Below are 14,262 nucleotides of genomic sequence, written 5' to 3'. Positions count from 1 at the left end.
AATTAAAAAATACACCAGGAAAAAATTTCTGAACCCCCTTTACAGACTAAAGCTTAGCTTAACATTGCATGTTACGTTTGCCTTTGTGTAATCTGATGAAGGAACAAACTAAACATTTAAACGCGTCAACATAACCATGAACATGAAGGGTTCATTTGATGAAATGAATCAACAATTGACAACTGTGCTGAAGTAATTAGTCATGAACACAATGAAACAAACACTTCCTTGATTAGTTCTTTCATATCAGTCCAAAGCTGCTTGCGAACATTGCCGAAAAGAAAACCCAATCAGCAGTGTTTGCTTGCAATTATTGTTTTCTTTATATAATGATTGCAACCTGTCAAACAAGAAGAAATCTCTTTACTGTAATACATTACAGTCTTTCCTTCCTTAATTTGATTCTGTTATTATCATTGAAAATGCTTTCGGAATGCATTTTTAATGATTAAATGAAATTTAAGAATTAGACATAGTTATAAACAAGATACAGGACTCACAATTCTTTGTAATACAAACAAGGCTCGTGCCCCGTTTTTGTTTACATAGGTTCAATATACCTGTAAAAATCTTTTTAAGCTGATTTGTCTATCTGCTTCATTTAAAGCATAAAAAACAGTTCCTTTTGCTCAACACATTCATTTTAGGTCTAAAAACTGGAATTGTCTCTTTAACATAAAAATGTAAACTAAAGCTTTGTTTACATAGCAAAGAATTGCAAGCACTGTAATTCGCTTATAACTTAAGAAATGACACTCAAATTTTGGTTGCCTATTAAAAATGCCTTACTGACGCATTGTAAGCATTAAAATCGGAAAAATTATTCTTGACCAAAATCGTGACCATGCCCCTTTAAATTAAATGGGTTACCTACTTCTGGATGAAAGAAGACAGACATCCAAATAAAATTTAATGTAGTTAGGAAAGAGGACAAAGTACCCACTGTTTATTTATGATCTAATTTCATACACCAATAGTTTTGACAAAAGGGCTGAGGTGAAAGTGAAGCATGTTTATGCCGACTTGTATGACATCAAAAATGCCACTGAAATGCATGATGTACGTTAACCCATCGATATTGGCATTTGAAATGTTTGTAATAAATAAAGAAATATTTTTAAAGAAATTTTAGTCTTATATAAACGTAATAATTCGATCAGGTCTCATGATCATGAAAGTAAGACTGTTTCATGATTTTAGTTTTATTTAGATAAATGCATAATGTGTTTTGCAATTTTCCGCACCAATTCACAGAAACATATACTTGAACAAATCAACTAATTTGTAAATAAAGTAATGATCCACAAGTCGACAATTTGACCATCGATCTTGTAGCTCCAGCCACATCCTTTGAATTTCCCTGGGTGTATAGTGATGTCCTGTTATCTGATATCTGAAGTTATTTCCACAGGGACCACGATTGCGATATCCACAATTAAAACCTTTATTTTCTAATGCAACGGCACCGATGTGTTTTCTACATAAGCCTGTTATGTAAACGTCTTCAAAAATGAAATACGGAACATTTTGTGTTGCCCGATGTAGGTTCGAAATTATATCTCCACTGATCAGATAAGCAGTTCCTGCAATATAATCTGGATAATAATCATTTTTATACTCTGATCTCGATATCTTCCATTTCGAGAATGCAAATCGGAATGGAGAAGCACCACTGACTATGCAGCCGGATATAGTGTTTGTTTTCGGATGAGCGTTTAATTCATTCAAAAGTCTTGGAAGATTAAGGAACATGTCGTCATCAATTTTCAAAAGATATTTCACTCCATTACAATTTGCGGAAGCCCAGCGCAACAACGCTATAGATTTTTGTGACAGATTTTCATAAGTTTCCAATATTTCCTCGAACAAAATATCATTATGAATAGAATTTTCGGTTTCTGCAAGGCTCTGGTGAACAGTATCCTTACTTTTACCCAACACAAATTTCAACAGAACAGTAGGTTTTATTGTTGAAATGTTTCCCCAAGTTCTGCGAATAGCGTCTCTTTGTTCAAAGTTTGACACAGCGCTTGGGACCATGATGAGCAGGAAAACCTCACCGTTACTATAGGTCTTATGACGCATTGGTGCTGTCTCCAACAGGCCAGATTCTACGTAGGCCTGTAAGAGTGTGTAGGATGTTTCATCTGCTCCCTTTTTTGATTCTCGGAAAGGTAAACAAACGATGTAAGTCAAAAGATATATGATTACAACCCATTTCACGATGTGTTTAATTGTCTGTATCCTCCTTTTTAAAGCTTGCATCTGTAAAAATAAAACAATTTATCAAACATTTCATTTATCTTGTTGAATCAAATTATCTTGTTGACGAGAAAAACATTGCATGTGGAGGATATTATTGTGTATATATATATGGTTTTAATGATTAAATTCAATTTTTACTAAAATTAAATAGATTTCTTCAAAATAACTGTGTTATACGAAGTTATTTTCATTGTTAAATTATGCAAAAAGCAAATTTTAAAACTATAGCTAAATTGATTATTTGAACCAACACGAAGAAAATTAAAATACTGAAAGTACTGGAAATCAGTGAGCAAGCTAGTTGTTTAGTTATTAAGATTTCATTTTAAGATTCCGAAGAATTCCAGTACATGCTAAATCAAAATCAACATTTTAGTGTAAGACAAGCCATTGTCTCCCTTTCCTGGAATACCAAGCTGTTTCATCTTAAATGGTTTAAAAAAAATAAAGAATTAAAATATTAATTTTTCTAATATCCACTAATTGCTAGGATATGCTTTTATGTTTGAAAAAAAACCCACCAAGTGTTTTAAGATTCAACCCACCTTGTGCCGAGTGTAGGACTATATTTTAAATTTATAATATCACCTTCCAGGTCGGATAACATTAAAGAGGGGATATCAAATTCTCCTGCTATCAAAATTATTCGCAATATTCAATAGAGAATGCAAATATTGAAGTCAAGAGCAAAAAAAAAGTCATCTGCCTACATTTAAACGCACAGAATACATATCTACATGTAATTGCTTTAAATAAGAATATAGGATTATAACGGTTTGTTGTCTACAACTTGCGACCTCACATTTGTTACATTAAGAAATCTTATGGCATTTATCATCGAGTCAATTAATGACCGATATTTTCATTACAAACCATTTTTAGTGTATATATTTACACAACCATACGACGATGTCCTTGTTATCATAAAATATGACAAAAATGCTTACTTCATTAAAAAGAACGACCACTATCTTATTTTGATATAGTTAATTTCTCATGTGACGTACACATATCAAACAAACTCAGATTTCAGTACTCTCAGTATTTTCATTTATTATAAGTAGGGTTTTGACTAAGCATCCGGTTGTGTAAAGTTGTGTCATTTCCCTCACTTCAAAGCAGATTATTTAAGGACGACGGACACAATTCCATTTGCGCAGATAAATGTAAAAAGGAGTGATTGTTACGATTATAGAAATCTCAATATTATGTCATAATTACTAAAACTCAATAACAATAGCTTATGACGCATTATATAGCTGTTCGAAGTCATCAATACACACTATGTAGCACAATGCTAAAATATGCTTTTTAACATCCTTTAACATGCACAAATATCTTTAAGGGTTGTCAAGTACTGTACTGAGTCTTATATTAGCTCAAGTTACATGTAATTTTAACCATATATATAGGTTAGTTAACAGAGTTTGAGCCAATGAACAAATCACTTACATTTTGATCCGCTTAAATACTCTTATTGATAATAGAATAATTTAATTCTGGTTGAAACGCGCTTTCTGATTGGCTAAAAAATTATTTTATATCGTATAAAGAATGTTGCCTACGTCATAGTAAGACTAACGTCAAAAACGTATCAAAACGTCTGACGTTACGTTTGAATTTTGTACAATATTACGTCATTTTAAAGGTTAAATGATCGTTTTTATCTACAATGAAGTGTAAAAAAAATTAAATTATAAGCAATGAATTCAATATTTATTAGTTTTATACGATATAAAATGGTTTGAAACAGTTTACGCTTTTTTAAAACCGCTTCGCGGTTTATAAAGCGTAAACTGCCCCAAACCATTTTATATTGTATAAAACAAATAAATATTGAATTCATTCCTTAAGTAAAACCACCCCTGTGTTTACGTTTTGAAGTATTTTATCATACACAAATGCTTATCACACTCTGATAATTGTTTTGTTTCATAAACAAACATTGAAATAATGTACATTAACATTTTCTTAGAGTTAGCGCAGTACTTTTCATGAAAAATTGAAGAAAAATAACGACATATCGCAGTATGGCATGTGCCCCTGTCAAAACGAAGTCGATGACATGGTCATTTATATATTGAATTATACAAATACAAAATTAATACAAATACTTTATAGGCACAAACACAATTACAATAATTGGCAAAGGTCCAACATATGCATATTATTAAACTGAAGTATTGTTTTTATGACATATCAGTACAAAAGATATACATGTATAATTATATTTCACATTCACATGAGAGGAAAACAGTTCTGACAATTAAATTTGTGCACTGTTTCTGTATGATGTACATTTATTAATAAATGATTGAGAGAGTTATTTTCAACACTTTTGAAGATTTACTATTAAAACAGAGCTTAGACTTAAGGTGAGGATATAGTAAAGGAAAGGTGCCTACAGGTTTATGAAATTCAAGATATAAATTCTGTTAATGATGCTTCATAACAAGATCTTTGTTTCATAGGGTGTACCGGGGCTTAATGTTTTGGTAAACGCAATAAAAAATCATGTTTTAAACAACCATTTTCTATGTGGTATAAAGAATAAAAGTAACAAATCTCGGAGTTTTGTCCATTTTTGACAAATGAAATATATCTAGAATGCCTACAGTCTCTCTAAAACCCCCCAAAACAAGCTCTTGACCTCCTCTTTAAGATGATGTCAAATTGAATATAGGTTCCGGGATTACTTTTCCTGTGATTAAATATCGAAGGTCAAAATATTGTTTTATTTTCTACATAATTCCTTTAAAGTCGTAAAATACGGGAAAAGATTCATCAAATCAATTATGACGTCATAAAATTATATTTTCTCTCCCAAGAAAGCTTTTCCTCATTGAGCTCAATTGAAAAAGAGATGTAACACTATCATTTTTTGAAATGTTCCCTACAAAAATCTTATTCAATTTTATGTTATTTTTTTATTGATTTTATTTTATCTGTAGTAACTCTAACTCATAAAATTTTCATGAAAATCACTATGATAGAAGTGAATTGGGACCGCCGTCCTTAAATCCTACAACAGACATGCATTATCCTCAAATTTCAACATGATTTGATTTGAAATTATTTTAATTGTACATAAATACAATTGGGATTGGGCACAAGGAGTAAATTTACATAAAAGCCATTTTGGAATGATTACTTAATCACTGGAATCGTTACATGTATTTATTTTGTAAATACCGGTATACTTTACAATTACTATGCCATAAAGGCTTACATTTAACTCGTTATATACGGTTTCTTACGTATAAAGACACATTTCGAGTACCGCACAAGCTTTGGTGAGACCTGAACGATTTTTTTTATTCGTATTGAGTTTAAATATAGGTACGTAATCAAATGATTATAGTTTTCAACGTTTGAAGTCACAGTGCACTGGCGTTGGAAGCAAATTGAAAGTGGGGGGGGGGGTTACTGATCCTCAGAAATATTGAGAGAAAAAAACAAAATTCCAAAATAATGAAAATCCTAATCCCTGGGGGGGGGGGGGGGGGGGGGGGGGGGGAGTAAACCTATACTTCCAAAACAAAAAATCTTACCTACCATAAATTTTCTTTCCCAAACCATGACAATCCTTATCCGTGGGGGGGGGGGGGGGTAAATTTCTTTCAACCTATACTTCCAAAACAAAAAACCTTACCTACCATAAATTTTCTTTCCCAAACCATGACAATCCTAATCCGTGGGGGGGGGGGAATCTTTCTTTCAAAAGTACATTAATGAAAAATTATATTTCCTGCGAAAAAAGTAGGGGGTCTGAACCCTCTATTCTGCTATGTGCCTAGTGGTTAGGTCTAACTTTGCAAAAAAAGTGGGGGGGGGGGGGGGCTAAGTCCCCCCCCCCCCCCCCGGTTCCGACGCCTATGCAGTGATTTCGTGCTATATTTCCCGCGAAAAAATTAGAGGTGGATCAAGCATCTGTAAACGAGTACTAATAGTTTGTTCAGTAGAAACTGCAATATTCTTGCCTCAGAAGATTAGTTTTTTTATTTTTTTTACAGAGATTATATATATATACTAACAAGAGCCATACTTAAGTGTCATATCAATCCAATTTAAAGCTATTTTTGGTAGGATGGAAATAAAAAAAAAATATATTGCCATCAAAGTTACAGCCCCGTCATTTTGAACTAAATGAAAAAGAATACAGAGAAAAAATTAACAGGTAAAAAATCTTTGTAGATATTGCATATTGCAAACCACTAAATTGCAAGATGGGAAATTACACATGCACCCACAAACAGGGACCAGGGGCATGGGGACAATGTATGTATTCAGAATGAAAAAATACACAAATCAGAAGAAATTATGAGCCAGGAAAAAAAAGTCTCTAAACAACAAGGTACAAAAGAAAAATAATATTCATAGTCTACACTTTTGATAAAATGACACACAAATTACATTTAATTACAGACTGATCTCCGGTTTAAGGGGGAAACAAATCTATGTTTTTTTGTATAAATATTTTTTTAAACTTAGAAATATTACGTAATTCTCTCTCTCTCTCTCTCTCTCTCTCTCTCTCTCTCTCTCTCTCTCTCTAAAATATTCTTTGATGTTAGTTGATAATTGTCAAAATATCACTTAGTTGACAATGATGCAAAATAAATGTGTAATTCTTGCTGCGCTCGCCACAACGATAACACCGTAAAACTTATTAACTCTCTAAGAATCTAAAAAAAAAAAAATGAAAGAAAGAAAACTTCCGGTTTCATAAATACGGTATCTGTAAACGGTCAAACGATAAAAAAAAATGTAAGAAATAAATTATGCAATAGCTCTTTATATGTTAATTTTATTTTTGAACTAACCAAATGCAAGATAGAACATTTGATTGATGAAGGAAGTCGTCAACCACATGTTTGTGAAAGTGTCAATTAAATTTGAATTTGATTTATATATTCCGCCCCGGTGAGAAAGGCAGAAAATAAAAACATGGATAGTGCAGTCTTGTGTAATGGAAATTTTTTTCATTTTACGTAATGTTTAATTTCATGAATTTCTATGCACGGTTAAGCGTCATATGTACTTGTAATACTTGCATTCAAATCATAAAGAGCTTTTAAAACTGAAAACGACAATCTTGGCTGAATTTGCTCTGTGGGGGGTCTGTCGACTCTTACTTGACCTTATTATTCTCGATTGCTTCGGAATAAAAAGTTCAGTACTGATGTAGAAACACTACTCTGTTTGGTCTATTGAAATCGTCAATTGTTTTAAAAAGCATATAGAGCATGGCTGTAAAAGGTTGGAGGATTCTAATGTATAATAATATTATGTTTGTGGTTATTCTCCATAAGTAATCAAGTCAGATTGAGTGTTGATAAGCATATATTATATGAATTCGTTGTAGCATGGATTCCATTGAAAAGTAGAATGCGTTCAGCTTGCAACAAATTAAATATTTTGCAGAGGTTGGCATTCGGTGTGTAGAGGAAGAGGATCGTTGACTTCTTCATAATTAGGGCATATATTTATATAGGTAACCACTTAAGAAAATGAAAGACAAATTGTGCTCATAATTTATAGAGGATAATTGTTGTTAAAACTTAAACCCACCGGAAGCGTCTCTCTCTCTCTCTCTCTCTCTCTCTCATATTAACAACCGTATTTTGTTGGGGGTTTTTTCTAATGAACGCAATCACATTGATTTTTTGATAATAAATGTGAAACTGTAATTAATAATAGAATGAAAACAATTTAGAAATCATATTTTTTTTCCGATATTTTGATTAGCACATATATTACTTATATTGATTTTCCTTGATTCTTTAAGGCTAGCGAACAGAAATATGGTTCAACGCGGAAAAATTTCCGATGCGAGGTATTAATTATATATATTAGATAATTAGAACTTTAGAGAAATGAACTTAGGGTACAAACTGAAAGCTTATAACAGAATTTGTCATTTCAGGAAATAACATAAATTTTCCCACAATAATAAAATATGTCAATAAAAAAATCCCAGTTACTTTGATGAAAACAAATACAAAAAGGAATAATTCTTTTGCAAATAATAATTGCAAATTCAAACACCAGCTTTGTAAAAATGTCATAAATAAATGAGTGCAGAGTTATAACACAGAAAGTCGATAGAGGTTGATTACATATTAAACAGGCTCCTATAGATCCTGTGAAAATTGATAATGATTTTTTTACTGAAGGATTAGTCTAATATATATAAGATACATTTATATTCACTGTATGCATAGTCATTGTCCATTGTTAGTTGTTGTTTTTTTTTTTCATTTTAAGAATTATAAAATATGAAAAACATGAATAAAAAGGTAAAAGAAGAAAAAGTTGAATTAAAAAAAAAACCTGCATTTAATTTTTTACCTAAACTTGTGATTATAGAGATTAAACTACAGTACTGATTTTCTATTTGCTTTCCCATAATACCTTGCTAATTGCCACAAGTAACCTTTACACAAACACATTCTGTTACCCCTTTGAGTACTTACTGTTACTCACCGTTAATGTTGTCAAACAACAATTGGGTCAAAACGCTCTCAGACATTTTAGCATAGATGCGTTCATTGTCTCAACATGCACAGTAACAAAGATTTCAAACTTATTTTGATCAGGTTAAATAATTATTTTCAGTTTGCAATCCCAATTGCCAAGATCAGTGTGAAGAAAATTAATCTTTCCTAAATTTTGGTTGATAATCTTGATGTAATGATGAACTAACATAAACGAATTATAGAAATAGAGATAAATTTTAAAAAGGTTTTTTTTTTTCTACTGATAATCATGTAGTAAATATTTAAAGTTGTTATACTTTTCCCCCGCCATTGGGTTTGGTCGCCTGCTTCACTCATTGTTCTTGGAAAAAGTTTACCAACATAAACTCATATTTAATATAAATAATAAAATATAAGAAAGTTAATATCTTTCCTACCTTTTTCATGGCATCGATGAAGTATGACGGCAATCTAAAACTCGCTGCAACAAGCTAAAATGTCCAAACATAAAGAAATGAATATCATAACGGAAGGAAAAGGTTCGGGAAACGAAATGAAATCGAGGCAACATGAAGTAAGTGTAGGCGCATTTATTTTTAGTCAAAATAACGATATCGAAAACTACTATGCAACAACTTTATCAGTCAAATCAACATTTTCAAAAATATTTTGTATGCCTTAAACTAAAGCTGTTTTTTTAGGATGACACTTTTTGATAAATGGACGATAAGTCACTCTGCCACATGCAATACAATGCTTAGTAGATAATCATTAGTTTCTGTTGGCAATATTAACGCAATTATTTATATTTAATCAAAAGAAAAATCTTTGAATGTTGATACTGATTTAGGAAAGTTAGTAATTTGAATCATAATAAAACGCTTTATAATAGACCTCATTATTTTTGATCTCAGATAATAATAACACAAGGGAAACAGCTTACATGTATGCACATACATGTATCTTCATATTGTTTTATACATTTTAAAGTTTATAGATTTTCAAATGCTAATACACAAGATGTTAACCCTATCTCAACGAAACCATTCTCATGGTTGTTTTAACACTAGACTCATGGGCCACATCGCTCACATGAACAACAGTTCTTGAATTATTCTATACCGAAATTTTTAAATATGAAACTCTTTCAAAATGTTGTAAAATTCTCATATTTCAATAGTTTATATTATATAGAAATATGTCATAAAAAATAAGCTGACTTGTTTTGGACATCATGTTTTAAGATCTAGCTGCATCAATTGACCAATCATATTATCCTACATGTAGGCTTCAACATATTAAAGATAACAAGTTGTAAAAATTATTGTAATACTATAATTAATTGTAAAATGCAAAAGTAGGTTAATGTGACCTTGAATGAGTATATGAAGATATGAAGATGCTCACATAGTTAAGTAACTAAACGTGGCATCGTATTTCTCGAGAAGAATATTTCTATTTTTTTTTTCATATATACTTCTATGTTGAACTTTGAATCCGTCCTAAGGCCCCAGTATTGGTCAAGGGGTCACGGTTTTAACAATTTAGAATCTACACAATATGAGGATGCTTGCATAGCAATCTACCAACTTGTAGTATTGTTAGTAGTCCTCGAGAAAAAGATCTTAAAACACGTTCCTTATCTCTATCTTTGTTAAACTGTACACCCCTCTTGGAACCCCAGTATTGATTCAGGGGTCACGATTTTAACAATTTTAAATCTTTACTATATATTAATATAAGCTTTCTTTTAATATTGCATTTTTGGTGCAGTGGTTCTTAGAAAGAAGATTTTGAGGAAACACATCCTATTTTCACTATTTTTAATATTAAAAAAAGGGTTTTACCCTATTAATAATATTTTGAATTCTCTTCCCATAAAGATGCTTTGTACCAAGTTTAGTTAAATTTGGCCCAGCGGTTCTAAAGAAGAAATATAAAAATGTGAGAGTTTACAGACGGACGGACAGACAGACCGACGGAACGACAGATGGACGATCAGAAAAGGTGATCAGAAAAGCTCTCTTTAACCTCTGTTTCAGGTGAGCTAAAATCTGAAAGTTAATTCATTAACTATGAATTTAACGTATATGAACACCGAGTTTATCCGTACACCATTTTGTACGGAAATCGACATAGGTCTATCTTTTTTTCTGCGATCTGTTTGTCAAATCATGCCTTGAATATTGAGATGCATATATAAACTGCATATGTCAGCTAGATTGATCTCAATTTTTTGAATCAACAGTGTTTACATTTCATAAATAGATTAGATGTTCTCCATTAGTAGATAAACTGCATGATATTAGTACACAATAATTCTGTCTATTTACATTTTTGGAAAAATGGTCAAAGCTCAACTAAACGAAATTTAACTTTCGAATCCATCATCGCTGAATTGCAAAGTGAACGAATTAAAACTGGCATTTTATATAAATCAGATTGAGCATTTATCCTACACAAATGCCAATGACATTATGGTTTGAATTTCAGGGTTCGAACATAGCAAATATAGTACAGTCAAAATAATTTTTTAAAGCAATAAAGGGACAGGGAAGTCTAAGATAATCAATAAATTATATATTAATTTTATTGATTCTCCTTTGGTTATTGCAATGAGGAAAATATTTTGTTTTTTTCAAAATCTTCTTTAAAACCGAAAATTGATTAAAAGTTTGATTAACGTGTTTAATACTGATTTTAAAAAAAATATCAGATATTGCCAGAAAGTCAGCATCAATTATCAAATAGATATACAACCATTTTACTGAAAATGTAAATGAATTAAAAGCTTAAGAAGCCATTCTGTTAATTACTTTATATACAGTGGACCTTTGGATATCCGGACGCCAAAAATCTGGACTCTTCACTTTACGGACTTTTTTTCCGGGAACAGATTTTTTTAACGTTTCTTTTTTTGTCTCATATATCCGGAATTTCGCGTTCTGGATTCGCACCTGTCGGATCTACATTGTATGGTCTGTTTTTACCACAAATTACTATTGAACTATTGCATCATTTATCAGGACGATAAAAAGTTAATGATAGTCCGCTTAATACAACATAAAAAATACACCTGTCAATTGAGTTTACACCTTTTTTCACCTGCTAGACATATGAGTGGCTTGTATAAACACACGGACTTCCCAAATCTTTGTCAAATATTACTGACAGTGCTGGTTAGTTACGCCTCACTGTACATGGTTTGGATATCACACTGTGCACCTGTCAAGTGCAATCACTTTTTAAAAAAAATCCCTTTATTTCAAAGGAAGAGTGTACTTAATAAATATGGAAGTTTTTTTCATAGCTTTGTGGTATTTATAAAGTTATTTTAAACGATGTGCCTTATGAATTCTTTATAAGATTAAGACAAAACCGGAAATAAAAATAAAAGGGAGAGAATGTCGGAAGTCCATTGGTGGAAAAATCATTGACGTGTCTAGAAATAGACTGTTAAAAACATAACACAATAGGCACAGTTCACATTTGAGCACAATATATCTAGCTAGATTTGATTATTATTATTATTTTTGTTTGATTAATATTTTTGACGAAATATAAATCAAGGTTCCTTGTGTTAAATTAAAAGTAAAAAAAACCCCAAAGACTTCTTAACTTGTCCATAACAATCTGATTGTTAAAGACAAGTTAAGAAATCTTTGAATTTAAAGAAGATGGGTGAATAAGGCGTGAAAAAACCCATATGAGGAATAATTAGATACTGCACAATTAAAATACCATTAAATCTGATACTTTAAAAAAAATTTAAAAACAATGTATATTTAACGTAACATCGGTTTGTAGCCCTTAAATATTTTCAATGCTTGCAATAGGTTGATTCAAACTTGCTTATGCGTGTCGAAACCTCCAAATAGTGTCAATTTTATAACTTCAATGCATTTTCTTTCATAGAGTGGGTCTGAGCTCCATATTTTTGTTTTAGTCTAAATGCAGTTTAATGGAATTTAAACCGTTTTTAATCGACATAAATGTGGAGAGATGACCCACTATACTTTAAAAATGTCATTTTGTAGCCCAACAATTGAATATTTTAGAAAATAATACAAGTCCGTAAATTCGTGGCCAACGTCTCATATAGCATTTAAACACCGCACTTTGTTGTGAATGAAATGGCTCAGTGGTTAGAGCAACAGACATTAGTTGAACTTGGGTTTTTAGGTTGTGTGTTCGATACCACCAAATCTTTTTAAAAAGTTTTTTCTTATCATTTTTTTAAAGATTTCAAACTGAATATAGTTAGAAATTACCCTTTTGTAAACTTGTTTTATAACATATCAAATATATTTAATTGAAAAAAAATGTTCAACTTAAAATTGTATTTTACGACTAAACCAAATGGACAGTTGCGCCATCTTGTTCCCCCATCTTCTTTTAATATAACACTTGTATTAATACTTTGAAACTGGCGAATTCAAAGGACAACTCTAATTTGTTACTTTTAAGTATTAAAGACAAAAACAACAGAATCAACACCAATTAATATGTTTACGGTGCTACTGTTGTGGCGAACGCAGCAATAATTACACACACCTTGCAACATTGGCAACTTAGTAATGATATTTTGATATTTATCAACTAGCATTAAAAATGTGTGTGTGTGAGAGAGAGAGAGAGAGAGAGAGAGAGAGAGAGAGAGAGAGTTATTTACTTATATGAGGGTTATTTGGAAATTTTTGAGATATTTACTCTCACCCCCTTAAGAAAAAAGATTAACCATTGAAATTTGACTAAAAAGTTAAATAGACAGTACCGCGCATCTTATCAAAAAACGACTTGAAAATTTTTCCAATCGGGTTCGGTATTTTTGTACTATTCATGAATGTATAAACTTTAACAAAATTACAAAGTTCTCCATTAAATAAATCTAATTATTTCATTAAAATTAATAATAACTTATAACCTATACATAAATACATAATTACATCGCAACGTTTTACGGGGTTCAGCCTTCTATACTAATACGCATGCGTATTTACTGTAAACAAAACACATGCAGGGCTCGCGAATATTCTTCTGGACATGTTTGTTGATATAGGTGTGTCTTTTCTACTTCTTCCAGGTAATAATTGTTCAAAGTTTTTATAATTACCACAATTATTATTTTGTAAGCATGTATTTTACGTGTTTATCATAGGAGTTGCTACAACCTAAATTCATTTTTGTAAATGAGGCCCCTTGAAGGGTTATTTGACATATTTCTGTCTGTTCATTTTAAAATTAACCGTAATTGGTAAACCATCGTTAAATTATCGAGAAAGTGATGATGTGTTCCCTTTAGAGAGTCCCTTTAACCTAGTAAAGATGACCGTAGTCAGACGAAGACCTTCTAGTTTTCAGCACGTATCAATTACAGTCAATCAAAGTTCACAGGTACAAATAAACGACATAAGATTATTCCGGTTTAAACGACCCTTAAATTTCCTGAAGCTCATAATTACGTTAATTAGGTATGTGAAAGGGATTTTTATGTATTTCAACAATTACGATCAACGTT

General features: G+C 31.3%; 1 protein-coding gene across 4 annotated transcripts in view; it reads right to left on the bottom strand.

The window, feature by feature from the left end:
- Positions 1-931: 931 nt before the first annotated feature.
- Positions 932-14,262, bottom strand: part of LOC105319705 (beta-1,3-galactosyltransferase 1) — a 29,240-nt gene continuing 15,909 nt past the window's right edge. For 3 of the 4 annotated variants that reach the window (XM_034475669.2, XM_034475670.2, XM_034475667.2), the window contains exons 2-3: positions 9,182-9,235; positions 932-2,265 (exon numbers count right to left, since the gene is read on the bottom strand). In XM_034475669.2, the coding sequence (XP_034331560.2) occupies positions 1,249-2,265; positions 9,182-9,190 (1,026 nt within the window). In that variant the 5' untranslated portion in view covers positions 9,191-9,235 and the 3' untranslated portion in view covers positions 932-1,248. The remainder of the gene's footprint in view (positions 2,266-9,181; positions 9,236-14,262) is intronic. The other variant, XM_034475671.2, reaches the window with a different exon arrangement.

This window comes from Magallana gigas, chromosome 9, assembly GCF_963853765.1.
Source record: "Magallana gigas chromosome 9, xbMagGiga1.1, whole genome shotgun sequence".
In the NCBI taxonomy this organism is placed as follows: Eukaryota; Metazoa; Mollusca; class Bivalvia; order Ostreida; family Ostreidae; genus Magallana; species Magallana gigas.
The sequence above is the reverse complement of the archived record's forward strand: the minus strand, read 5'-3'. Positions and strand labels throughout refer to the sequence as shown.